Raw genomic sequence first — 27,789 nt, forward strand, 5'->3', positions numbered from 1 at the left:
TAGAACTGGGTAACAAACATTACAATTTCAGCATGCAAAGGAAGAGATTGCAGAGGGAAATGAGTATTTAATGTTTTAATAGTCAGGTTTGGCCTAGCAGGAAGATAAGGTTTCAAAAGTATGATAAAAATGCACTTTTTTTTTTTTTTTTTTTTTTTTTTTTTTAAACCAGGATCTTGTTTCTTTTCAGGAAACTATGTTCGACAGAGCAGAATAAAATATTTGGCCAGACCTGAGGGGATTTTTATGAGTTCCATGTGAGGTGCTGAAGCCTTAACTTAATTGTTCTTACATTCCTCAGGAAGATATATACCCGGTATCCACATCCACTCAGTCTGCTGTCCTTTTCAACCTTGTTACTGTAACTATTGATTTCTCTTGCTTTAGTCCAGCCTGGTGCTCATGTAAATCAAGTCACTTGCTACAATCTGGGCTGTGTCAGGAATACAAAGTCCTTTCTTGCTTTCCTTCTTTTCCTCCTACTGCCAGTGGTGTTTTAATTTTGGAATTCTCCATGGAGATCAGAAATGTACCCAAAGCTCTTTCATGTCCTATGAATTCCTCATCTGTGGAACTTCAGAAAATGGCTTTCTATAGCATCGGTATCATGCATGTCTGGCATGGCCAGCCCTGTGGAGTTCTAAAACTAAAATTGTTTAGTGCATTTTGGAAATTAAAAAAAAAAAAAAAAAAAAAAAAAAAAAAAAAAAAAAAAAGAAAAAAAAAAAAAAAGAAAAAAGAAAAAGCAAGCAAGCCCGCGCTCAGCTTTTAGCAAATCTCCTGGTGGAATGGATCCTGTCGAAACACATCCTAGCCCTCGGCACTTGAGCAGCTTGCACTTAAATTCCTGCTGGGGCCCCTGCGCGGCGGGTCCCGTTGTGCCCGGCTCCACGGCCGGTGCCCGCCGTGCTCCATCCCCTCTCCCGGGATCCGATGGAGCAGAGCGAGGGCGCCGGCCAGCGGGGACCCGCGGCACCGGGAGCCCGGAGGGATGGGCAGGGCTGCCGGTGCCGCTGGGCTCCCGGGAAAGAGGAGCAGCGCCCGTGTTTCTTTCCCCAGCCCTCCCGATGCTGCTCCGCTAGTGTGTTAGTGTTTGCAGAAACCAGCAGGATTCCTGAGGGTGACGAAGAAGGGGATGACAAGAGGTGCGGGAAAACGGGGAGCCTTGCTGCTGGTGGCGGGTACCATGCTCCATCGTGGCCTGGTTTGGACAAACTCTGGCCAGACTCGTGGACTGGAGGGCCTGGCAGGGCAAGATCCAGGATGTGGGCGCAGGCACTCACCAGGTCTGGATGGCAAGCTGCCCCTTTCCTCACCCTGTCCCCTGCCAAGCGTGATAGAGTCACTCCGTGATGTCCCCTCCCCTTATGCCACAGGGACAAAGGCAGTGCCCCCGCAGGGCCGGGGGAAGGTGAGGGGCTGTCCAGCAGCCATGAGCAGGGGGTGCCTCTCTGGATGTGGTGGGGACTGAACGCGATGCGCATCGCAGTAGTGGGCAGTGGTTATCAGCTGAAGCTGAGGGACGTGGCGGAGGGCTGCAGGCAGGACAAGCGTGTGCCTCTCCTCATCCTCCCCCAGCCAGCAGTCATGACACATGGACCATCGTCAAAATGCCTGTTCTGTGACACTGAAAAAAAAGCCAATGCCCAGTGTAATAAATGTTTATTGTGGAAAGGTGTACATGATTTTGTTACAGAACTGGAGAGACGTGCTGTGAAAGGAAACAGAGAATCAGACACTAGCTTAATCAACATCACAGAGTCGAGTCCCACCGTGATTCCCAAGGTGCAGTGGCCCTTTCCAGAACTTCATGACAGAGGAAAATAGAGTACTTGACCACTCATTCAACATGTATGGTGCTCCTGCAGGTGAAAATCCAAAAGAAAATAGCCTCAGTGAGAACAAACCAATAGCTGCAGATTACAAAACATGGATTTTTTTTTTTTTTTTTTTTTTTTTTTCCAAGATACATGGTAGTCTGTTCTTTCTGTGTGAAACAGAATAAAGCTGTACCAAGGCCTTGCAGCGAACTATGCCTGGACTCATCAGAAACTGCTCATCAGATAGGAGCCAGCACAATTGCTGTGCTGAGCAGGATGCAGACCCGACCTCCTCTACAGACAGGCAGCATCACACCTCTGTACCTCTGACTAGTTATTACACTGCCTCCATGTTTCATGTCATCTCGTGTTCTCCTCAGATTATGTATTAACTGTCAAAGAAAAAGTTTCTGTTAGTCCATGTGGAAAACCTTGCTTGGGCCTGAGAAGCATACGGTCCAGAGGGAAGACTTTCAAGGATGGACATAGCTAAATGGTTCTTTGGTACTATCTGTGCTTCTGAAGAAGCTTTGAAGGTATTTCCCAGCCCTTCCATGATTCTGCGCTTTGGCTTTCATTCTAGATGCTAAGCTCTTCCCATGGACAGCAACGTGGTCCCCACTTGGATTCCACTGGTGTCATGGGACAGGATCTGGCCAGTGTCACTACCTGCTCTCTGAGAATCTTCATGAAGACTTCATTTCTTCGAGAATGGTTAGTGTTCTACTCACTCTGCTTTTGCTGCTTTATACTCTCACTTTCTTATCTGTTTGTTTGGTTGTTTTCTGGCTTTCACTTACGTTTTCAAATCCTTAGTCCGTTTCTACACCAACTTCTTTGCAAGGTGATGAGTATTGAGCAACAGCATACTCTTCTGGAGAATAAGAACAGAAAGGTTCTTGTTACCCTGGAGAAAACTTCCTGTGCCTTTCCCTGGGGGTGGAGATAACCTATGTGTGCTTAAACTGGAAATCCTTGAAATGTCCCTTTTTCTGGTGCATGTATTTTCATAACTTTCTAGTCATGCTTATTGGTCACCTTGGGCATGAGACCAAAGTCAATGGAGTGAAATGAGTCTCTCCCCCGGCCCTAGACTCAGGTACTGATGGAGTTCACAGGAGTGCTGGTTAAGATCAAAGACATACCTGTTTCATAGTAATCATAGATCTGCACAGGAGCTGGCTTGGGCTGGGTCACTACAAAGTCCTGTTCAACTGAGAAAGTGATTTCTTTCCTTTTCTTCTGTGAGATCTGGAATGGAAGGTCAGAGATCACACCAGTCTTTTTATTTGTACAACGCCATCTAGAACAGACAAGGTTGTAAATGACAGTTTCCATATTCCAAAACCACTGATGACACACCTACAGATATGGGACAGTCATTATCTGAGCATGTTTGGAGAGTCCAAAGTGAAACTGAACTGAAAAATTCATAGATTTTCTGTCCTGCTTGCATCACCCAATTCTGTAATTATTACATATCCTATTGCCAAAGGTGGGAAAATTGTCCGAAGGGACAGGGTTTAATTTTCCAGGATCTCCCAATGGGCAGGACGATAAAGTCTGGTATTCCAATCCCTCCCATTTCAGACATGGACATTATGTGCTACGAAGAAACTGGGAATCAATTTACAGTGTCCATCACTGGGGTATTGGCTTCTGTTAGTTCTACAGTGCCCTGAGCAAGTTATTTACTAAGTAAATTCTGATTCAGGGATTAGAGAACAAGTAAAATTTTGCAATGATCTAGTATAAGAAAAGCAAAGAAAATCTTTCCAGAGGAGAATGAAGACAGTGTTTCCTATCCTGTTGGGAAGACTGAGTTTTATATGAAGCCTACCAAAGAGATATACCCACAAGGGAACCTCTTTTCTGGTGATTATCTGCTTTTTACTGAAAGGAGAAAGAATTTTAATTAGTTTCAATGTGCTTTTTTTTAAATTAACATTTTGGAATTTTTAGCTGCTGGTAGGACAGGTGTCAGTTTGAAGCTGTTTGGAAAGCTGGGAAGTTACATGCAGTTTGGGGAGTAAGCAGCTTAGTGATTACAGCAGAAAACTGTTGAGGAAGAGAACATGATAAATGCACCATATAGGAATATCCATATTTGTGGTTATACTTATTACATGCTGTTTCCATTCTTTGTGAAAATCAAATAGACAGTGACCAGAACTTACATTTTGCAGATAAAGGAGGACGTGATTTTTCTTGTTTTCTACTTGCATCACCGTATGACTGTCAACGAGCTTTGAAACAAGAAAATGGAGATAAATATATTTGTGAAACATTACAAAACAAATGCTGCCTCAGTCCCTACTGCTCCATGTCTGTGGCATTCATTCTTCTCCTAGCCTCGTTTCAAGGCCTGGCAGTTGACTTTTAGAATCCAAATGTTGCTGAATAGATGGAAAGGATGGACAAAAACCTACCACTTGACCAAGTTGGGGGTATGAGCTCTTTCCAAATGCACAAGTCACTGCAATTCACTTGGGGAATTCTGCCTGACTCTGGTGTGATCTATGTTTCAGAGCTAGTCTGAGAGGTTTCCCACCCTTCTCCTACCTGGGCAGGGCCAGGTCCCAGTTGCTGCTCAGCCTTGAGCTGAAACCTTTCCTCGTGTTAAATATAGGAATGTCTGAGTGTTCAAAGCTCCCTGGAGGGCATTCCCTCCCCCCAGTAATGAACAGAGCAGTCATGCAAACACCTCGCATGGTCTGTGGCTGAATGGTTCTTAACCATGATTCTAGTTCTCTCCTCTGTCCTCGTGGGGAGTAATTTAGCCTAATTTAATTTAGCCTAATTTAATTTTAGCCTCTAAGTTTACCTTATCCAGGGAAGACTTAACAGGAACAAAGCCAGAGAGCATCTTCACATCAATAATGACCATGTTGGAGCTGCTGCGTTTCCCTGTGTAACTGAAACAACAGAGGGCCCTGTCAGCGGTCTTTTGGGATGTTGTGTCTTACAGGCTGCTATCATCAACATATTGATCAGCTCATGGTTCTTGACTTCATAAGCTGAAGTGAAAACACACAGCAGTGTTCTCTGCGTGTCTTGTCATCTGTGCAGCTGGTTTGCTGATGGTACATTACCTGCTTACGAGGATAATATCAAATTTTTCTGGTCTGTCCTGAGGGCAGGAAGCATTGGATGTCTGTACTGAAAGCAGAAATCCAAAGGACCCCTCTGGAAGGTGAATGTTGTATCTCAGTGCTGTCTGGAAGAGGAAAAATCCTTTTTGTTCAAGAATGCCAAAGGCTTTCTTTGCATTCCAAAAAAACAAGTGTCAGACATAGTGAATTTTTGTGGCAATGTTGCACATGTTTTATGTGGAAGATCCTTGGTGAACGCATAAGACTTCTACACTTTAACAATGAAGGTGCTTGCACCCAGAGTCACCTCCCAGAAAGAAACCATATGTCGATCAGAAACTACTCTTTTTCCATGCCAGAACTCCCCAGGAGTCAGAATGTGGGATGGAGAAAAGAGTGTTTAAATGGTTTAGAGAAATCAAGCAATTAGGAAAAATAAAAAGAAGTCAGCTAGAAAATAATCAAAACAAATGTTGTCTTGTATGCAAAATGTGAGACAAAATGAAGAAGAAAGCAGGCATTTACTTGCATAAATACGCATCCACTGCCATTCATTGTGAGGCTGTATTTCCCGGGAACCTCTGGAAGGGCAGTCTGTTGCAGCAGGAGCCTGTTCTCATTGTTGACAATAAATACCTTCTCAAAAGGCTTTTTGGAAGTGATCTTGACTCTGTTTTGTGAAGCAGAGTTGTAGGTGGCCTCACCATAAGCAGCGAGTGCTTGAAGGGCAATGACTGTGTCCTGAAGAAAAAGAAAATAGTAAAAGACAATTGGTTACACATCGTGACAAGTGCAGAGGAGATCAAAGCCACTGTTGAAGTACCAATCACAGTTGCTTCTTCCTGAATTTGCGTATAATTCCAGGGTTCCCATACAAAAGGAGCCATTTCATTCTCTCATGTATGCTTTAGGGTAGAAGAATCTCTCTCCTAATACAAGGGCTTTAGAACATAAAATCTGAGCAGCAGAGTGCACTTCTAGAGTTTTTCATAGTGATGAAGCCTGAGAAGCCACACAAAACTCATGGGTCATTAAACAGATGGAACTTGGTGTTTTTTAGGCTCATCCCTGACACAAATATCTGTATTTATTGCTAGTCAAATTACTCTTGTATGGATTTAATCTTTCTATAGTTAAGAAGAGAGGGGAAAAAAAGTATTTTGGTCTCCCAGTACAGAGGTTTGGTTTCTCTCAGAGACAACAAGTAGAAAAGAGAAACAGGACTAGGCAGTCAGAGCCCTGCTGGAGCCCTGAAACCAATTCCTAAGACTAGCTGTGGAGCAGAAGGTAGTTTTGGCACCTGGGTAGAAGAGAAACCTCCATAGGGATTCTGCTGCCTGATGATCCACTGCACAATCCTTGAGGCCTTTGTGAGATCCTCTTTATTCCTGTTGGGTTTGTAGAGCAATGCCAACAACACGTAACTGGTGATCTCAACTGCAGCTGAAGGGGCATGGTCAAGGAAGGAGGGAGATTTGTCTGATGGAGACCTCTCCTCCTGTTCCCAGTGCTGTGAGCCATCTGAATAAACAAAGAGAGGAACCGGTATTGATTACAGGTGTCACTGCTCTGTACTGCCTTGGAGTCTCACTGCGTCCACTCTTCCTCAAAAGGACTCCTTGCAGATCAGTGAATGCGCTCCAGATCATTTGTATGGTTTGGTTCATGTGCCCACACTCTCAATATTGTCAAGGTTAGACCATCAGCAAAATCTGTTCCATCTTCCCACTTCCCAAATTCCCCAAATGACTGAAACTCACCAACTCCCTTCGCTGATTTCTGTAAATTTTCAAGGAATGATTCACATTTTTCTGCCTTGCCCGCTAAGCAGAAAGCATAGGCCATGAGTGCCTGAGTGTAAACTTCACTGATACTCTTCTCAGATGCAGTCTCCAGACAGAAAAAGGCATTTCGGATTACAGGGTACTTAAAAACAAAAAAGCATATGGGTCTAATTCAGGACAGTAGTCTTCACTTGCTCAAAAATTTATTTTCTTTAAGTTTGTTCCTAATCCTGTCACTATCACAGCAATGAGAATGGGACTTCAGCTTGTATAATGACTTCAGGGGAGAGAATACAGAATTCTTCAAGGAGGGATTTCACAGGAGACATCAAACAAATCAAGTAGCTTTCAATGGTGTTCTTGATGAGGTTGATCTGTATATTTCACAGATAATTCCTTCTGCTTACCTCCATGATAATTATTTGCTCTGCATTTCTATAGTCAAGAGTTTGTTGTCTTGAACAAATCTAACTTAGTGGTTTCTATCCTCACTGACTTTGGTGTAACTTTAATTCTGCGATGTTGTACTAGGTTTACACCCACAAAAAAAATGTACAGCTTGACTCTGTGTCCTCAGAAAGGATATGAAAAAGTGGAATCTAACTCATGTATTGAAGTCTAACATCTCCTCTGTAGTCACCTTTATCCTGCCAACTTTTTAAAAAGGACAGATCAGCTTTTGCTCTGATGGACATTTGTTTTTCTGACATATCTTTTAGTTCCATTGGTAGATTTTATAGATTTACCTGCAACAACTTACTTTCTTGACTGGGCCGTCTTTGAGGCTAAGCCATAGTGTGTGGGTTCTACCTGTTAGGTGTGGGTTTCTACCTGTCAAGTCTTTTTATTGGAGACTAAAGGGTGTTACTAAATGTTTTGTGTCTCGCAAATAGAAGATCTAATCCTACTGAGGTTTGTACAGTTTCTGCTCAAAGACTGGTGGTTTAAGAGGTATAGAGCTGGGGATTTTCTCTATCACAGCAACGAGTGCAGATTCAGGGCATGGTCACCTGCTCTGCTAGCTCTTTCCCTCTCTTTCTCTCTCTTTACTACTCAGAAAATTTTAGCAGATGCTGGACTTAAGGCAGCAACAGGGGATCAGTTCCATCTGAATATCAGGTAAGTCTCCTTACCAAACTGGGGTGTCCAGCTTCCAGCAAGGCAATGGTGGTGTAGGCAGAAAGCGACAGCTCGTCATTGACTCCTCCCTGAAAACAACATGGAGAGAGGAATAATCAGTAAATGACACAGATGGGAGCCTTTAAATATGAACTGCCATGTCCCAGCTGAGAGAGTGAGGATAGTTCTGGAGGGAGCCCAAAGGGAAGGAGAGCGTTTGCATAACTCATGAATAGCTCACAAATCCAGATAAGCCCTTTGCTGTTAGGTCCAAAAACATCACTTTTTCAAGCTTACAGTCCTGTGAGTCCTATCTCAGGTGCACATACAGTAGGTGTACAAAAGCTGACTGAGCTGAAAATAGTCACTATAAGATGTGGAAAATTAGCTCTTGGAAGAAGACAGGCATTTGAAATGAAACAGAGTTTTTGGCAGTAATAGAAAAACATATTCCTAATGAAAAAGAATAAATTTGACCAAGTAGTATTTCTCTGCTACCTTCAAGGCATTGTTGAAGAGTGTCCCAACACTCCGGAAACAGCCATCTGGCTTCTGTTTGCTTGACAGCCACAGCAGGGTTTGAGACTGGACACGGTCATCAATGTAGATCAAGCGACCAGCTTGTGCAAATGATCTGTACACAAAGGCAGTCAGCCTGCAAGGGAAAGATGAAGCTGTGAGATGATCACTGGAAGAACCAGAAGAAGTCAATCCTCCCATTTGTGCTGTTGAAGAGCATGAGGAGTTACAGCCATCGTGTTGGTGGCTTGCTTTCTCTTTGTGTTCTCCTCAAAGAGAGAAGAGTTAAAGGAGTAGTAGCTAGGTGGGACATGGGAAGGATGTCCAGCACACTCTGTGGCTGATCCTGTCTAAAGAGTGCCACAGTGCAATGAGTTTCATAGGAGAGAGCAGGAGTATGAATCAGAAAGTCAGCTGGGTCTTTAGGGATCAACTTCTTTTCATGCACCCAACCTGGCAGAGAATGGAGAGACATTTCCTTTAGTGCTTTCCAACCCCTAGTCCTAGACAGCTCTGTACGTCTGATTCAGCCTGTAAAGCTGCCTCTTACCTGCACCAAAATAACTGAATGTAAATTGATCTCTGCTCCCAGTCACTCACCACGTGTTCCCTTCTTTATCTCTGGGGCCAAAGATGCTGTAGGACCCATCAGGATGCTTGTATGACAGCTGCTTCTGGTAGCCTGCAAGAACATGGAAAAGGAAGTATTCTTGGATGTAAAACAAAGCCCTATTTTGTTTGCTGACATATGTGCCTGAAACCACAGGGGGAAAGAATGGAAAGGCAATGTATAGCTACCAAGCAGGAGGGGAGCTCTAAGGGATCCTTAAACAGACGTATGGAACATCTTGTCTTGCAGAAACACAGAGAACAAGCAAGCCCTCTCAGCTCTATGATCCAACTAAACACACAGGATCAGGATACATGCTGTGCCTGAGTGGGACTGAAAGCCAAAACCTTAAAGAAAACATGGCAGTTGAATGTCAGCAAAAAGGCATAAGGGAAGAAGATAAAGGAAAGTAATAAAATGTCTTGTTCAGGGCAAATCCTTGGGTCACTGGGCTGTGCTGCCGCTGTGATGCCATGGGCCAGGGTAACCATGCTGCTGCTGCTCCTGCTCCTGTCGCTCACTGGCCCTCAACAGGAATTTCAGAACACATTGTAAGGGAACCACAAAGCTCTCACCGCTCGCTAAGTATCCAATGGCCTTGGATTTGAGCTCCCTGCTCAGCTGCCCTGTCTTGTTCAGATAGTCCAGGACGTAGATGTTGGGTGCAAACAGAACCATGTTCTGCTCCCCACAGCCAAAGGGCATCTGGAGGAGCTGGTGCAGGTTCTGCATGGCCGAGCCCATGATGTCACCTGGGGAACAGGAGATGAGAGGGGGCCATTAGCACAACACATGGCTGCTGAAATTACCAGTAATTTCCATTCCACAGGCAGAATCCTAAAACCGTAGCAGGGGTTGGGAGCCTTCCGAACAAACCTGAAGTTCTCAAAACTGAGTTCCATTCTGCTTTGCAGCCAACAAAGAATCCCTTCCCTGCCTCTCCTTACATAGTCTAAGTTGCCCTTACCAGAAACACCCCTTATTTTGGTGCCACTTCAAGCAGATACTTCTTGTTGGAAATGAAAGGAACTTACAGGAAACTTCTGTTTCCAGAGGATGGAAGGGAATAGCCAGAGCTATGTATTGCAAACATTTATTGCAAAATTAACAGCTAATGCTGCAAAGGGATGTTGATAATGCAGGTGTATCACAGAGCACCTCTAAACTGTTATTTCTAGGAAAGGTAGTAGAGACCCAGCAAGGGATTTCTGGAATGAGCTTCTAAAAGTCACCAACATTACAAAACAAGGATTTTTTGGCTAGTGAGACATGTAAATCTATGTCCTGAGAAGACTGAATAGACTCTACTGGCACCTCTGATTTGAGGTGGGTGTGTAGAAAAATGCCATACTGGCATGAATCTGGCTGAGGTCATAAGTCAGAACTGTGCTGCTACTTCAGAGAAAGACTTTCAAATACACTAAATTTTAACAGAATAGCGAAGAGTGATGCAACCGATGTTTAAGCTTCATCTTGCTGATGCAAAGCACTGCTGGACAAGATGAGAATCAGTCTCTTTTCTCAAAAGTTTCCCACACTAGGAGTGGAAACTCACCTTTTGAATCCTGAAAGAGTTTTCATGTTACATTTTCTATTTTTTTTGTTTGTTTTTTAATGTTTCATTAATTATATATTACCAACAACAGAAAAGGAGGCTCTGGTTGATCCTTCCAAAACATTTGTGGGCAGCTCTAGAACTATATCTTGAATAACTACTTCACCTGTAGAGAAAAACATTTGTCATTTATATAGAAATAGTAATTCTAACAGTAAAATGCTCCTGGTACAAATCGCACAGTACAAAATTGCACAAAAAAGACAGCAATAAAGTGAAACACTGCATTCACCAAGAACACAAAGAGAGAAGAGGACACAGCAAAAATCAAAATTGTAAAAAACAGATCAAGTGGTATAGACTCTGTCATTGCTCAACAGAAAACAGTAAAACAGGGGAAGGTTGGTGCTCACAGGTTGTTGTATCTGTGACCCTTGGGGATTCCTTCAGTGACACAATTGGCAGAGCTGGTTGGTGAGGGTCAGAAGAGATTTTTTGCCTCTTTTAGGCCAGTCAGGAAACCTTAGGAGCTGTTTTCTGTCAGCACTGAGGTGGTGTGGAAAGGAACATTACATTCCCTCTCCCATTCCCACCAGAGATGGAAAGCTGTAAGGTACAGGTAACCATGGAATAGAGGACAGTAGTCAACCTGAGTGAATGAAACATAGGACGTAATTTGCACAGAAAGGCCATGTCCCTTTGAGAGCTTCATAGCAGCCTTCCTGCAGCATCTGAGCACATCTGACCAAGGCACAGATGCTGCCTCAGTGATACGCACCAGAGCACACAGGAATTTGGTAGCAGGGAACTGAATTATTACACTTATACTAGCTCTCATATGGGCAACTCTGGGGAAAAGGGAAGGGAAAACATCAACAAACACTGCAGGGAAGAGTGCAGACTCCAACCTTCCTTTCAGTTCTTCTGAAGACAGGAGTATATAAGAACCTTACCTTCTGTACAAATTAAGGAGTTTTGAGTCTTTTCCCTTCTGATTCCTTCAGGCTGCATGGAGATGGAAAGAAGAGACATATGCAGTGGATGAGACAAAAGCATGCAGAAGAAATCCAGTGACAAAAAAGCCACCCTCTTTCCCAATCTCCTAAAACAGGTGGACTGAAGCAACCGTTTAAAAGTTCATGTATGATGTGGCTGCCCCTAAAAGGGAGATTGCATCAGATGGAGTCCCTCATTTCCAGTTTCTCCTCTGCACGAGGGAGACATGCACTTGTCAATACCCACTGGTTCTCATGGAAGAGAACATCAGGTGGGAGTGGACTTGGTCTTAGATTCAAGAGCCAGACCCTGTCCCAGCCAAATGAAGGTGGAGCCAAACCAGGAGTTCTTTGAGGAACCGGAAAAACTTTTACTTGATTTTGGTACTTCAGCTGCGCTTTAGTTTCCTCATGAAAATGAGTACAGGACAAACAGTAAGAGCTGCCAGCAGTACCTCAACCAGCAGTGTTCTGATCTGGGTGTCCCTGTAGTCAATACTGATGCTCCTGGGAGCTTTGTCTCCACAAGCTTCATCATCCTTGGTCTCTGCAGTAATGCTGAACACCACATTACCTTAAATAGCAGAAAAAAAAGGGGAAAAAAATGGACCTCTACCATGCAGGATGATTGACAAAGTAAGAAATTTCAGCTGATGAATAGGATGAAGTATTTCAAAATAATGAATGGTCAGTCCCTGTAGGTGAGACATATGGGAAGAGAACTGGTCTCTAAAAATGGCAATGATAAACACACTGAAGCTGTGGAGAAGCTCTTTAACCCAGGAAAGAACAGTGGTGCACCAAGCTCTCCAGGCTGGAAAAGGATTAAACTTTTTCAGGTGAGAGATAAATTAGTATCAATCTTGGAACAGAAAAACAAGTAGATTCAAAGCACTTACCAATTTCTTTGGGGAAAACATTCCAGACATAGGTCTTTCTTTTCTTGGCGCATACACATCCATCATCCTCTGGGGAGATGAGTTTGGCTTGATAATCAAGGGAATCCGACAGTGAAACATTAATCTGAGAACAGAAAGAGTAGTGTAATGGGAGGAAGCTTTTGTACCATATTGCAAATGGTGCTTTATTGTTAGAGAGGATGAGACACTGTCTGCTTACATCTTGAGTTAAGTGCAGAGCAGATTTAAGGCCTCGGATGATGATGTTTAATTAATCATCCATCAGCTGTAACCTGAACAGTTTTCCCTCTTGCTTCTCTCAACAGTCTCACTGTTAACATAGGATGTTGAGCATCCTATGCACACTTGATTCTTAAGGAGAAGGCCCCAGTGGCACCATTGACGGCTTCCATAACTGTGGATGGTGAATGATACTCTGCAAAGCACTTGTTTCCTTTCTCTATGGATCTTGAGACAGCTGTTTTACAGACCTGCCCTAGTCACAAGTTCACAAGATCTCCCTTTGCTCTGTACTGGTTTCAGAGGACAAATCCAGCCAGGATAATCTGTTGTCAGCTAGAATGACCAGTACCTCAGCCAAGAGCAGAGCCAACCACCTCCACCAATCATTTTGCTGCAGCTTCTTTGGAGATGGGGTAAAGTCTAAGAATGTGGGCAGCAGTACACACCTTAATGCACTGGTCAAGGTAGTTGAAGACAGTGGCTCTAAGCAGGAAATCTTCTCCTCGTATGATAGAGTATGGCAACGTCAGGTCAACAAAGAAAGGCTGCAAGGCTGTCAGGGTGGCAGGCACAGACATGCCAAATCCAGCCAACTCTTCCACACAGAAAGCACTGGCTTTCCATTTGGTGATGGTGTCAGGGATGGTGTATGAGATGCTGGCTTTTCCAGTAGAGCTGAGGGGAATCGAGAAAGGATGAAATTTTTAGAAAGGGTAAATTTCAGATAACTTGCTTCTCAGTAGAAACAAGAAGTTTTGAAAACCAGAACTACCCTTATTCTATCTGCAGAAATCCCATATACAATCCCTGGAATTTGTCACTAAAATTTGAGGGAAGTCCATTTGAAAGTTCTTCTGCTTATCATATCCTTGAGTTTGGAAAGTCAACTCAGAGTTCTTGTTCTGCAAAGCTGTATTTTTAATAGAGGTGTCCTTCTTCTGAGGAAGGGAATATGACTCATGGTACACACATTCTAGGAACAGTGTCTTTAGGGACATCTTTGGCAATCTGGTCATGGAAAAGAGAAGGGCAGATGGGCAGCAGATAATTGAAAAACTAGGTCTTCTGGGCCAAAAATGAAGAAGAGATGGAAAGGGATTGCCACTTTGCAGGATGTCAGAGAACATATTTAGTAATTCCTAAAGCAAGGCAAAGATATGAGAGAAGCAGTACTCACTTAATTGGAATTATATCCCAAATCCAAGCTTCAGGAAAGAATTCCCGGATAGTCTCAAGGACAAGTCTCCTCTCTCGTTCCTCCCTACCAGCTTCAGCTGGTAAGAGATAATGCGAGTTTAGTAAAATCTGTCTCATAAAATGGATATGCCCGGAAAGGACAGGTTTTAATCTGCATGGGCCATTATGAAGGACAGTAAGTGTTTTATTATTTCCCTTCTAACTGAGACTATATATAAGGCCACACAAATATTATTAAATGTTACTAATACATCCCTCAGTAAGGTATAACCTGGCGTCAAAGGAAAAGGAAAACATTGCTTGAAGTGTTTTGGTCTCTCATGAGCATGAGACCTAGGGCTAGAACTCAGGTCACTTGGCTCTTAGCTCTGATTACTCTTCTCACTGTCACACAGTCTTTTCCAAATAGCTCTGGTCAGAAGGGAATCATTGTCAACAGTGTTAGTTTCACGTGACAATGCCAATTGCCAACAATTCCAGCGTGAAACTGGACATGAACCAGAAGAGTAGACCTGAAAGATTCTTTTGGGCATTGGCCATTAGCTTAAGTGCTCTCATTCTGTGCCAGGCCAATATTTAATATCAAAACCAAAGTGGTTAATGAATACCATCCATGTCCATATAACAAGAATACCTCTTCCTTTAAGGAGAAAGGTAAAATGTCTTTCCTGTCCTCTGTATTACCTGATGATTTGACATGGTGTGCAGAAGCCACGTGTCCTGCATGCACTACATATGGCTGACGCCTTACAGTCTCGCTAGTGCATACAACTGGTTGCCGAACCTTTGAGTTGGTAAAAAATTTAATTCCCATATCCTGCAAAAAACACATTTTAGCGTTAGCTGTAACCACACTGTAGCTGAGGTTTGTTTCATTCTTCCCTCTTTCCCATTACTGTGTTTCCACTACAGAGGTGCCCAGAGACATGTTTGCAGAGACTTTTGGGACCTTTGTGTGTGCTGGAAAATCACAGTAGGCACCAGAATCAATTGAGAATAGAGATCTAAGAGGAGAGTTTGCCACGTATGAGCTTTACTAATAGGGTTGTTTGCAGAATCTAACACTACGTAAGCAGAAACTCACTCAGCATATTTAAGTAATGTACAGGACATTTACCCTGAGGAATTGATACACATCTGGGCCTAATCCAGACATTACAGGTGTGTAATACAAGCCTTTGTGAAAGATGTGGTCAGATGAGACACAAGGCTCTTGGGAGTCTTCTTCTAGATTGAACCCGTGGAAGACGTAGCCTCGAAAGTCTTGTAGGGGATGCAGGCTGTATACCTGTGAGGGGTAAGGAAACAGGAACTGTGTGTAGGTAAACATCCTCCTTACTTACACCATCAAGTACTGCAAATTGCCAAAACTGAGATGACAGCCTGTTTGAAATCATGAGCTGAGAAATGGCTGAATGGGATTAGAGGGCAGGGATCAGTGGCACAAAGTCTCGTTGGAGGCCAGTAACCAACGATGTACCACAGGGTACTGCAGTACTGGGTCGAATCTTCCTCAGTATCTTCTTTGATGATCTGGATGTTGCAGAAAGGACATACCCTTAGCAAGTTTGCTGATTGCACAAAACTGGGAGTAGTGGATATGCTGGAGGGTTGTGCTGCCAGAGACCTGTCACAGGTTAAGCTAAATCCCACAAGAAAGAGGACTTACAATCCACAGGAAACAAAATCTGTTTATTGCCTACTAAAGGTGGCTTATGACCAGTACATGCCAGAAGCTGTAGAACTCCAACTCAGTCTAATGATCTCAAGTGAAGAGACACTGTAATGGAAGGGAGGAAGAAGCAGTGGAACGAGAGAGGGAGACAAGGCATTTGGCAGCTTACCGTTTCCATGGACAGCTCTGTCTCTGGCTTCAGGAGCAGCACGCTCTGATCCACTGCCCTCACAGCACAGAAGGAGTTGGCAGCAGCTTCAATGACCAAACTGACGTTGGAAGCTGGGTGCATCTGCTTTTCAGAGAATTCCAAGTGGACCTGCAGTTCACCAAACAGATGTTGGCATGGCTAACCCGAGCTGCTGGGGCTGCTCTGACTGTGTGTGTGTGAGTGGAGGGCAAGAAGGAGAGTGGAAGGATTTTCTGTTAGAGCACAGAAGATCTGCCTGGAGGAGGATGTCTGGTCTCCACTGCAGCTGTTGACCAGGCCTCTGTTATAACAGGGACCTAGGCAGTAAGCACACTTAAATTCCTGTGATAGCTTAAATGGAGCCTGTCTCAAGTGATTTAAAACAAAGTGTGATTCTTTTGCTGTCATTATTGAATCAAATCATACCTTATTATGACTTGACTACGTGCAATGATCCCTAGAGTGAACAAATCATATTTTTCCAAGGTCCATTGCCTGTGTTAGCAAATACATAAAACAGATTTTGTATCTATTCGGAACAAAATCTATTTCACATTTTTTTTTTAGATAAGAGGAAAAAAATAGGAGGGGTAACTAGAAAAGGTAACTAGAAACATTTTGTTTAATGACACTTGATTTGTCTTGTTCTATAGTTTCATGCATTTTAGCTTTTAGAAACTAGAGATTAGAAAAATCTTACTGGTGAAATCTGAGTTTATAATGATGAATAAAAATGTACCGTAAGAAAAAAAGAGGAAGAAATATTTAAAATCCAGACAGCTATTTTGGCTTTCTTTTTTTATGTGTATTTATTTCTGGTAAACCTAAACCGCATTTCTCAACAAAAAAATGTAAATTTGAATGATGAATTGAGATAAGTCTAAAGTGTGTTCGCTATGTTGAAGAACAGAAAATCTAAAAACTGAATGGAGCACGAGTAGAGTTTGAGACAGGCAAGAATCATTTGGGATTTATGTGGGTCTCCTGAAAAATTTTTATTATTAAAAGAAGATATATCTTTTGACAATAAGGCCAGGAGGTAGTGGTAGAGGAAAGATATAAGGTCAAAGAGAAAAAAGAAAAATGAAAGGAGTGATGTAGAGAGAAGTGGAAGGAAACGAGAAACAAAACTGGAAATCTCTTGTGGATATATAGACAAAGAACTCATGTTTATCTGACAGCAGGTAAGAGTTGCTGTATCTTAGTGCCTCTCACCTTGTTTTTGAAACACTTCTCAACTGGCAATTGAACACTGTCTGCCACCAGCTCCTTGTCAGGGTGTAAGGTGTACACCAGCAACCAAAGGGCTGGAGCCATCTTCTCACTGACCACAAGTGGAATGGTGAAAGTGCCATTTTGGCCTGTTAGAAGAAATAAAGGCGCCAATAAGGAAGGAATATCAAAGATTTACTGTGGTAGTAGGCAGGCTTAACAGGTATGGAACTCTACCAGTCAGTGGAGCGACCTGGACTTAGATGATAAACTGAATAATTTTTCAGGAGGTGACAGGCCTGGGTTTAATCCAGGTGGTCTCAGTTTATTGTAGATATGAACATGTGCCATATTCAGATAGGACCCTAAAGCAGACACTCTGCATTCCCTATGTCATCCTTTGGGAAGACCTCTAGAGAACACTATTAAGTAACAGCTGGACTAAACCTGACTTTATAGTGATCTTAGATGTAGTGCTACTATCATGCACACATACATGGGTGGGGAGAGATATGGTCCTCCCTATAGCTGCTATATTCAACCATCTGGGTGTTTGGTTATTTGTTTTAATGCAAAAATATGGACTGGCAACTTAACTTACCAGCTTGGATATTAACTTTAACTTCCCCTGTAAGGACAATCTTGCCTTTTGCCATGCCCTGTGCAGAGAAGATTAAGACATGTATGGGTTGTTAGAAGTTGGAGGGAGAAAGCAGCAATCAGGTTCATTGTGTGTTGGCAGGACAATGAGATGATCTTAAATGCTTGAACCTAAACCTTAGTTCATGCTGAATGCTCCCACTGCTGCTGCTGGGGACATTGTTGCTTGTCACAAAGGAGAAGCAAAAGGAAAAGGGGGACAGAGAATACCATGAAGAGCACTAACTGCTGTAATTCTTGTGGATGGATTACCAGATAGCTGCCCAGTAAAGCCCTTTCAGCAAACCTACCCACAACATCACACTCACCACATAGTAGAAGTTCATGGTGTCGATTCTCTTGTATCCTTCTGTGTTTAAGACATAGTGCACAGTGATCATCCTCTTCTGCCCACATTTCAGAGCTTTCCACAAGGGCTCAATCCTCACAAAACTGCTAGTCCAAGAATAGAAGCGCTGGACGGAGAGGGACGCTTCTGGGTAGTAAGGCTCTATCCAGCCTTCATAGTGGCAGTGGTCACTGGTTTTATAAACTGCCTGATCAGGAGAGGGAGTGCGGAAGAAAAGGAAAGCAAACATATATCACCAGGGAAGTCGTCGTCACATTCTGACATCAGAAGGATTAGCTCATGTAATGCATATAGATAAGAACTGCATCTAGAGGCAAACGGGTAAGGAAAGAGTAGCCTTGCAGTGAGTCATTGTATCGCAACAACTGGGATGTTTTTCAGAGCTCTAGACCATGGACAAAGATGAGGAAAGCACGTTTTTATTACTGGAATTAAAACCTCATCCCATCTTCTTTTTTTTGGTTCAGTTTGAGAGTAGCCATCTCTCCCTGTGTCTCTATTCAGCCTTGTTCTGTACTCACTTTCAGGCTGATCTCGGGATCAAACATTTCGGATGTGTCAATGCTAAACTCCGCAACACCATTAGGGTCTGTGGTGAAGTTGTCTGTATTCTTGTTATTGACAAATAGCTGAATAACCTCATTGGAAATTGGAGAGTTGTCTTTGTCTACCAGCTTGATCTGTTGAAGGGAATGAGAAACATGTTGAGTGTATTGTCTTTCTGTATGTAGATACTGATATTTTGCACTGCTTTGCTCTCCAAACAGCAGAATTGCTTTTTTATCTTCCTTCAAAGCAACACTTGACAATGGAAATGTCTCTCTTCACTTTCTGGCAACTATTGGAGCTATCTTATGAGGTTTGGAGCAGGAGCTTCCTCAGCATCCGCCATACCATTGATAATGTCCTTTTGAGGTGCAAGAACCTTCATGTCTCATCTCTTTCCTGATCAGTCCCTTCTGACTATACATTTCCAGTTTAAAAATATATTTTCTTTTCTCCCTTCCTTTTTTTCTTCCTTAGACTTGAGAGTCTGCTGCTGCTCTTCTCATTGTCTGAAAACCTCTTCTCCACATTTTTGTTTTCAACATTTTGCTGATTGCGTCTACATTGTCTCTGCTGTTTAGGTGTTAAACAAACAAGCAAACAAACAGCAAAATAACAGATCCCATTAAGTAAATTCTATGTTTCTAGAAATGAGCATTCATTTTGATTTTTTAAAAGAAAAAGAAAAGAGTGGGAATGGGAACGAAGTAAGAAAGTTATATAGACTTTACAGAAGGGAAAAACCCCTGTCCTTGAAAGACAATGTTGTCTACTTTCAGTGCTATTGGTCCCTTTTATCCTTTCCTCACTGACATAAGCTGAACTGAAGGAGAGAGATTTATCCCTACCCTTTAAACCACTGACAGAGTTATGTGGGTATTGTCATGAAACAAAATAATGGAAAATCTTTCTGAGAGAGAAACTCTTGTTATTTCCTTGATTTTTTTGTGTGTGTCTTAATTTCCTTTCCCTCTTTCTTCCCTCCTCCACCAGTGTTTTTATTCATGTCTGGCTGGCACACGCTGGTCAGTTCTGAAGGGAGAGGCAGTGATTTATAGCAAGCTTAAAATGCATGTTAGAGAAATGCTAGTCAATGAATTGTTCTGATTCGAAGTATTTCTGGCAGAATCTAACTCAGAATAAACTGAAAGTCTTCAGTATTCAGTTACCTGTAGGGCATTGCATGCAATGAAGGAAGACTGGGGAGAACACCCCCACCCCAAACAGTCTCCTAGATGTTGCCATCATTGTTGTTACGTGATTGCCTGTCAATCATCTTCAGTACAAGCCCTCCAAGCTCTTGCTTACCTGTCCAAAGTAAGGAATTCCTCTTCTGTAGTGGAGATCTGCGTTCTCAAATTGTATGGCGCCCATCACCCGAGTTATGGAAATAACCTGAGCAGCTGTAAATTGCAGGCCTGGAAGACATGCCCAGAGTCATGGGAAGATACACTTTGTCCTGCACAGAGCATCATCAGACTTTGCCTGGAGATGGTCACTGCACTTGTAAAAATGACCTTCCTCAGGGAGACATTCTTGTACTCAGGGAGCAGAGGCTATCACCTGCTCTCCTCTGACCATGCCATTTTTGCTGTTTCTGTCTGTCTGGAGGGGATTACCTGTTCCTTTCTCTGTCACAGTGGCTTTCACGTCAAGGTTCCTCATATAACCAGTGCGATGTAACTCAAAGATGTTGGAGCTGAAGACCTGGGAGAGGCAACCATCTGTCTCCAGCTGGACCAGGAAGAAAACAAAGCCTATTGTCAAGGATCGTAGCTTGCAAAGGGTGTTGACAATACACAGGACCCTTCTTTTTTGAGTGAAGTTATTTTTCTGGTACTTTAAACATGATTTATACATGTTTATGGGAAACTGAGTCATGAGGAAGAAACATGTCAATCCTTCAGGCCTGCAGGAAGCCAAGAAGAGAAAAGAGGTATCCTGACCTCCTAGCTAGTCATACAAGCAAAGAGATGAGTAGGGTGAAGAGAAGCATCCAAGAGAGAAAGCTAAGTGTGATGGGAAAAGGGAGAGAAACAAGAACACAGAAGAGAGGACAAGCATGAAGAGAAATAATAATTATGTATCATACATTTTTGGTAAACGATTGACAAACTGGGCTTTTCTTGCACCTCCCGTATGAATCAAAATCCCTGCACACACTGAGCTTGACTTTCCCTTCAACAGGCTGGCCATAGGTGTACCTAGGGGAAGAGAAAATAAGATTTGAGGAGGTCTATGAGCAAATGCTTGAAAAATAATCTTAAGATAATGTGTGCAGGAATAGGTCCAGAACAAGCAGTGAGCTGGGAAGCCAGAGCATGGAATAGTTTCACTATTAAAAAACCCTATAGTTAGGTTTTTCCTAACTCTCCTGCTTAATAAAATAGAAAATACAACTCAGAAATCAAAATTAGTTCTTTTTCATGCCTAAACCTATGAAACAAAGCTACACCTTGAATGTAAAAGACAAATACCTTTATAGACATAATGAACAGAGCTGGCTACTGACCAAATTAAGACTGTTGTTTCCAGTCTTAGTCGTAAACTGGAATTCCAGGTTTGCTGAAATCAAAGCAAAACTCCTCATATCTGCTAGGGGATCAGGATTTCAACTCTGGATTCCAAATTGCAAGATCTTGGTGTTAGTGTAAGCAAAGTCCTTCTGCAAGCTTGGAGGGGGAGTTAGACAGCTGGAACCATAACATCCTAGCTAGAATTTAATGGTGCTCTGCTTTATGAAGATCTCCCTCTGAAGTGGGTTGTTGGGAGTGGACACCTCCTACTTTACCTGGGAACCTCTCAAAAGATTTATCCACCTTGTAGAACACCGTGTGGAACCAAATACTTATAAAATAAAAAGAGATGAGCATGCAAATAAATGAAGGTTCCAATGAGCTGTCTCACCAACCTCTTCTAGGGCCCTAAGTATTTTGGCTTCTTCTCTAAGCCCTGGCTCTTTCCCCAGTCCTTGAGAAGTTCTTCCACATCAGAGTGTTCCCTAACAACCCTGCACGTGGTACTTACCGCCCACAGACTTTCACTGTGAATTCCGAATCCAGCACTGTAAGGCTTTCTGGTGCAGTGACTGTGGCATCAAACTTTGGCAACACTACGACAAAGAACGAAAAGGAAAAAAAACAACACTGGCATATTGTAAATTTGCAGGGCCTCCTAAGATGAAAGCAAAAATTAGGATATATCTTATTGTTAGTCATAGAGGGAATGGGATCTCAGAACTGCGGTGACAATTAAGAACTGGCCTGATCTGAAAAGGCTTACTAAAGTATTTCTGCAACACTTTGGAGAGAAGACAGGACTTCTGAAGTGAATCCTGTGATGTCTAGATGCCTTGCAGAGCTTTGGTAAAGAAAGCTCATGGACATAGCCAGGAAAAATTTAGTTTGTCTCACTGAAATTTGCAATCAACATGCTGATTTCTTATGCAGATTATTTTGCTGGCTGAGTGTGAAGAACAGTAGATTTTAAAAGAATTATTTTTTTTTAAATTTTCTCTTTCTTTTTTAATCTCCCCAGTTCTTAATGACAGCTAATTGAAACTGTGTTTGCCAGGAAGCTGCTCTAAGTTTTAGCAGTCAGAAAGATTGCTTGATATGGGCTCATCTCTAATACTGTTTCCTATGCTGAGTAAAAAGAATGGGTGGCATTTACCATATTCTTCCACAAGGAATGAGTGATTTGTTTTATCTCCTGACTTCTTTGTTACAATAATTTTGTAGTTTCCCAGGATAGGCTCTTCAGTGAGTGGGAATTCTAGCTGAATAATGTTCATCTCCGACGTCACATTTTGCCACTGCAAGATTCTGTTGCCCCTTGGATCCTGAAGAAAAAAAGAATGCAGACTCACAGGGGTTTTTTTGCCTTGGAAATCTTTTACTACTAGCACACAAAACCAGCAACAAAGAAGAAAACAGAGCAGGTTGCTTTAACTCACTGAAGAAGCTGCTTAATGCACGTGCATTGAGTTAAATTGCACCTTTGTACTCTTTATTATATGTTATTACTAATGTTGTTAAAATCTCATCTATTGTTCCCGATTTAGGCATTCTCTGCCAGCGTACTTATTAGTCTCAATCATCAGGGAAGGTTGCACAATACTGCTCTTTCCTGCTCTTTAGTGTATGTTGCTCTAGATTTGTGTCGAGAGGAGAGAGGAAGAAAATCTTCTTTGTGCTTTCCTTTTGGACAAGTTTATCCCACACAAATCTTGGCCTTTAGCTCCCCCAGCTTTTTTTTTTTTTTTTTTTTTTTTTCCCCCAGCTGCCAGAAGAAGGAAGGAAACCTTTTTTCTGCATTCACTGGGGTGGCATTTTCTTCTCAGTATATGTTATGCTAGCTAGACTACAGAAAACTCATTCACACCATTTCCTTGACTCTTTACAGCACCGACTGGAAGAAAAACACGTGGGGGGCTCAAAAGTTGTATGTTCTCACTGAAAGGAAAATAAAGTCCCTTGCCTTCACAGTGTAACACGAAAACTTGTAAGCATGCTGTCTAGACATGAACTGCAATTGTTTTAAAAATCACCAGAAAATGCCAGGAAAGTACTGACATAGTTAGTAGTTGCATTCACAACCTGTATTTGTTCACAGTTTCTAGCAGCAGCAGAGTTACAAAAAGATATATCCCGAAATAAGTTGAGCAAACTGGGGGAAGGGGAGGGGAATCAAAGGCAGACATAAGAACACTACAAATTTTGACTGCTGTAATGATTATAGGTGTGCTTTCCATGTCAAGCTCAAAAAGCATCCTTGTTTTTTGTAGAGTTTATGTTAATTTCTGCTAGTGTACTCAGCAGCAAGATTTGTCTGTGTACGGACCCGTTCAAGACCCATGTAAGGACATGTGCCCAGAGTATTGCAGTACAAAGACAAAAATTTCTTACCTGAATTGCAATCAAGGGGTACTGAAAGAGGGAAAAACAGAATGGAAAAAAACATTAGGTGGCTGATCAAACACAAATTATTTTTCCTCAGGACTGTGAGAAATATATAACCATTATTCAGTATAATTCCATTAATCAGAGGTCCTCATCTTTTATCTTGATCAGTTTTACAACAATTTTACTTCAATAAGAAGCTTGCATAAAGGACAGAGATGAAATGAGAATGGTGGGACAATTTCTGGTCATACTGGTTTTAGTGCAATCTCAGAGCGTAGGAGTGAGCAGAGTTATAGAGGTGCATACAAACCATGATTTAGGTTTCCTATTAGCATCGGCTCTTTGCTACCACTGTGCTGTCTCCTGCATTACAAGCACAGGAGAGGAAGCCAGTGAAGACCCTTCCATTAATTCCCTTATGCACTATGAGCATGAAGAGAGACTGTTGGCGGTAGAAAGAATACCTCTGAGTAGATAAATAATTGTGGCAGCAGCTTTCTCTTTCATTTCCCCCATTTCTAAGATGGGCAAAGTGCCAGGTGGATGATTTACTGATGCCTGCAGGCAACATTTGCTGAACTGTAAGAGCAGGAGACAGAACCATGGGCTTTCTGGTCAGAGCTCAGATAATGTCTGTAGCAGCAAAATGGAGGGGATTTTGAGCCTCTTTCCCAGAGATAACAGAAGGTGTGTCAGGAATTCAAACTGCTACACACTTGCCTTCTTCCCTGTGACTCTAATATTACAGCATGTGCTCAGGAAATCAGGTTAATTCTTTGGCATTTAGTCTCTGCAACATCTCATTTTATTCACAACAATCCTTTATGCAAAATTTGAGAAGTTGTCTTCCAGCAATTTTAAATAGAGGGGAATATTACTGCTCACTCACCTTTTCCTGAACAGGTTTGAAATTGAAATCCAGGGCTACAACACGAAACCTCACTGGAAAGGCAAGGAACAGGGTGTTAGCATTGACCATAGTTTATTTGGCTGAGCATGATGTTTTGCATTCATTAGTACTCCCAGTTTCACAGGATCTTCTAACAGTCCTGCTTGTACAGGATGCACATAATAAAATGCATCTGAAGGTAGAAGAACACTACAAAGACTTTGATTAAAGGTTTTTTTCCCTGGCACCAAGGTCTTGTACTCTTTCATAAAACTTTCCTTTAATGTTAGTAAGGAAAAGTTTACTTTCATTAAAGTTTAACCTCACATTCCTTAATGACGGAATGACTGAACAAATAAAATCTGCATTACCTTTTCATAACTTGATTTTGTCTGCTGCTTGCCCCAGCTCAAACCCAAGCCATTTGACCAATAAACAACCCATACTGGACACCTTGGTGGCACCAAAGTCCCATTAATCATGAGATGACAGTCTCCTGATGTTCTGAAGGTAATTCCCTAAGCTCCACAGCAAATAATTGTAATAGTTTTAACAGAAACTCTGAAGAAACTGCCTAGAATGTAGCTCAGCCTGAAAAAACACCAGACAGAGAAATTCTGTCTGAAGAAATTGCCTCCTAAGGCCCACGTTGTAGACAAAGTGGACATTCACCAGTCTGTCCTGGTTTGTAGATGGGTTTGTCTGTCTGCACGAAGACAATGCTGTCTGTGTTCCAGATCATCACTGACCGCCGCTCCTCTAGGCTGATGGTGGTGCCCTTGGCAGAGAAGGAGATGAAAGCCAGTGGTGCAGAATGGACAGGAGGAATCTGTGAAGAGGCAGGAAAACATGGGGAGGTTGTTAGTCTTGAAGTAATTTGCTCCAGAACCTGTTGAACAGCAATACCTGTGGCCTGAGGTCCTATGAGACACAATCTCACTTCTACCAGCTTCATCACCTTTCTTGGAATTTTTCCTATTACTTATGTCTACAAAAAATGCCTCCTTGTCTATTACTATGCTACTCTCCTATGCTTCCTTTTCCCTTTAACAAGTCTTATTTCTTTCTGTTTGTTCCTCTCTCGTGCTCTCTGCTTTTATTTTCTTGTCCCTGTTTACGTTTATTTTCCATGGGGCACAAATTCAAATTAACTTACCTTGAACTTGAAGCATTGTAGACCACTGCTTGCTGTCACAGTTTCCTTAAAAATAGTGGTATTAACAGAGCTGTATTCTAGGATTACTCTGACGGATACTGTCTCATTGAGGTTAAGGAACTGCAGGCAAACCTGACCTGGAGAGTCATTTTGGAGGACAGCAGGCACTATCAGGACATACTGCCTGTAAAACCCAAACACCAAAGTGATCACATTCATATGAAAAGGAGAAACAGCCTCAACAGGATACAGTAAACATATAACACCGCTATTATTCAGTACCCAGCAATTACTTTAGATCAAATAGGATATGTTGCCAGTGCTCCTCACTCTGTCCTGCAGCTCTCAACTAGCCCAGTCCAGTATTGCCCACAGCTCTGATATTGCCCCCAGCTCTTGCCCTTTTGCCCTTTATCTGAGCCCTGGGCCCACCTGGTTTTAGCAAAGCACCCTGCTATCAATATTGCTATTGCCTTTTCTGGACACACAGCAACTTCCATGGAAGTTCTGCAATAGGTGGAAGGTCTGATCACATTAGATGAGAACTATTCACTTGCCACGCCCACTCCACTTTAGTTCTCCAGATATAAAAGGTGACCCCTGGCAGTATTTAATTTTATAGAGAAAAATTAACACTGATTAGCACTGTCTTTAAAGCCTTTTCTCAAATACTAATAGTAGGAATAGGGTAGTTCTTACGGCTCAGGTTCCTTTGCAGCTGTTACATGCCGGAGAAGGATAGCCAAAAGAAACTTCAGCCACATTTTTCTCTCTGGGAGACAGAAGAAAGAGATAAGTTCTCTTCCCATGAAACAGTTCCTTGCCTACTAGTTTAACAGCTCTGCAGCATTCCTCACCCAGTGCTCCAGAGGAAAGGAGTTTGCTCTTCAACTCCTCCCTGGCTCCTTCCTTTGATGCTGGTGCCTTTATAACTGTGGCAAGGGGTGGAGATCCCAGTCTATTCTACTCCTTGCCAGAACCTCCCCTGACGCTACTGCAACCAAAATCAACCCACCATCTCCAGACTGCAACATTTCACTGCACTTCTCTGAATATCTGCACAAAATACATTTAGTGGTCTTGTTTTCAAGGAAAGGGGCTTTGGGTTTTACACTGAGACTTGTCATAGTACTGAAAAGCACAAAATGACCTAAACCCGAGTAAGTCTGTCAAACCAGATTAACAATTGAGGGTTTTCCCAATTTCTCTTGGAATTTACCAACTGGATTGACAGTCTGGGTGAAGCAGTCCAATTTTCTATACTTTGTCAGATTCTGGCTAAAATAATACACTGACCTCTCTTTTCCCTTGCTTCATAGGTATTTTGAAAACTGAAGAAATGGAAAAATAGAGAAGCTAAAACCAGAGAAATATGAAAAGTTTTAATTACTTCTACCTTAGCCATTGAGCACTTGACAGTGTTGTTGAAATTTGATTCATTTCAGCTCGGAATTAGCCAGTCGCTGGGTCTATGGGAATTTGTTAGTTCTCCAGTTTTCACACCTGTGTGGAAGCTAATGGAGTTTTTTATTAGGGAGAAGGAAGTTCTTTTGTTCTTTTGTACTCTGAAGAGAAAGCGAAGTACTCAGGTGGGCTGCTCCCCACAGGAAGAACAATGCTGGAAAGCTGTTATTTGAAAACTGTAAATCATTTTTTCACATTAATGTTGGTACTGGGTCTGTCTGGCATGGGGTTATGAAGTCAGCTTGCTCCACAGTAGCCTGCTGTGCTTTTGCCTTTGAGGCTAGAACAGTGTTCGTAACACACCAGTGTTTTGGCACTTGCTGAAGAGTGCTTGCAGAGGCTCAGGACTTTCTACCTCCCCCACCACCCAGCCAAAAGCCAGGAGGCTTGGGGTGGGCAAGGGATTTTGAGGGGCCACAGCCAGGACAGATGACCCAAACAGGGCAAAGGGAGATCCTGTACCTATGATATGACACCATGCTTAGCAATAACAGATGGGGGAAAGGATGAGGAGGGACATTTCTGGTAACAACATTTGTCTTCTGAAGCAACCACGTACCTTTACTGAGGCCGTACTTCTCAGGGAGTGGTTGGACACCTGCTTGCCAATGGGAAACAGTGAATGAGACTCTCTTTTAGCTTCTCTTTCATGTGCACCTTCTGCTTTTCTTTTAAAACTTTTATTTCAACTCACTAGTCTCTTCGACATCCTTCCTGGAAAATGGGAGTGAGTGAAAGATTGGGTGGCTTCTTGGCTGCCAGAGAGATATGGGTCCAAGGGCAGAGCACCTGTGTGGGAGCATGATTTTCTCTAATATCCTGATATGTTTTATGACTGTCTCTTCTACTTTCTTGCTAGTCTGTGAAATTTCCTTCAATAGAAACATAGGGCAAATAGGGTGGCTATGAAA

General features: G+C 42.5%; 1 protein-coding gene across 1 annotated transcript; it reads right to left on the bottom strand.

Moving 5' to 3' along the window:
• Positions 1 to 1,738: 1,738 nt before the first annotated feature.
• Positions 1,739 to 27,587, bottom strand: LOC120748626 (ovostatin-like). The gene is made up of 37 exons (XM_040055241.2): positions 27,573 to 27,587; positions 26,114 to 26,238; positions 25,415 to 25,598; positions 24,931 to 25,087; positions 24,259 to 24,311; positions 23,373 to 23,393; positions 22,138 to 22,306; positions 21,493 to 21,577; positions 20,558 to 20,669; positions 20,085 to 20,199; positions 19,774 to 19,883; positions 18,441 to 18,599; positions 17,879 to 18,106; positions 17,512 to 17,569; positions 16,914 to 17,059; positions 15,678 to 15,827; positions 14,951 to 15,121; positions 14,518 to 14,650; positions 13,814 to 13,910; positions 13,083 to 13,311; positions 12,394 to 12,517; positions 11,950 to 12,068; positions 11,453 to 11,504; positions 10,582 to 10,665; positions 9,520 to 9,696; positions 8,935 to 9,016; positions 8,314 to 8,470; positions 7,830 to 7,904; positions 6,673 to 6,838; positions 6,213 to 6,433; positions 5,438 to 5,653; positions 4,913 to 5,037; positions 4,645 to 4,735; positions 3,998 to 4,066; positions 2,966 to 3,071; positions 2,621 to 2,694; positions 1,739 to 1,862 (listed from the first exon to the last, which is right to left on the bottom strand). Exons 1-36 carry the CDS (start codon positions 27,585 to 27,587, stop codon positions 2,633 to 2,635), a joined length of 4,443 nt encoding a protein of 1,480 aa, XP_039911175.2. The 3' UTR covers positions 1,739 to 1,862; positions 2,621 to 2,632.
• Between the last annotated feature and the right edge of the window lie 202 nt (positions 27,588 to 27,789).

This window comes from Hirundo rustica, chromosome 2 (genome assembly GCF_015227805.2).
Source record: "Hirundo rustica isolate bHirRus1 chromosome 2, bHirRus1.pri.v3, whole genome shotgun sequence".
Lineage (NCBI taxonomy): Eukaryota > Metazoa > Chordata > Aves > Passeriformes > Hirundinidae > Hirundo > Hirundo rustica.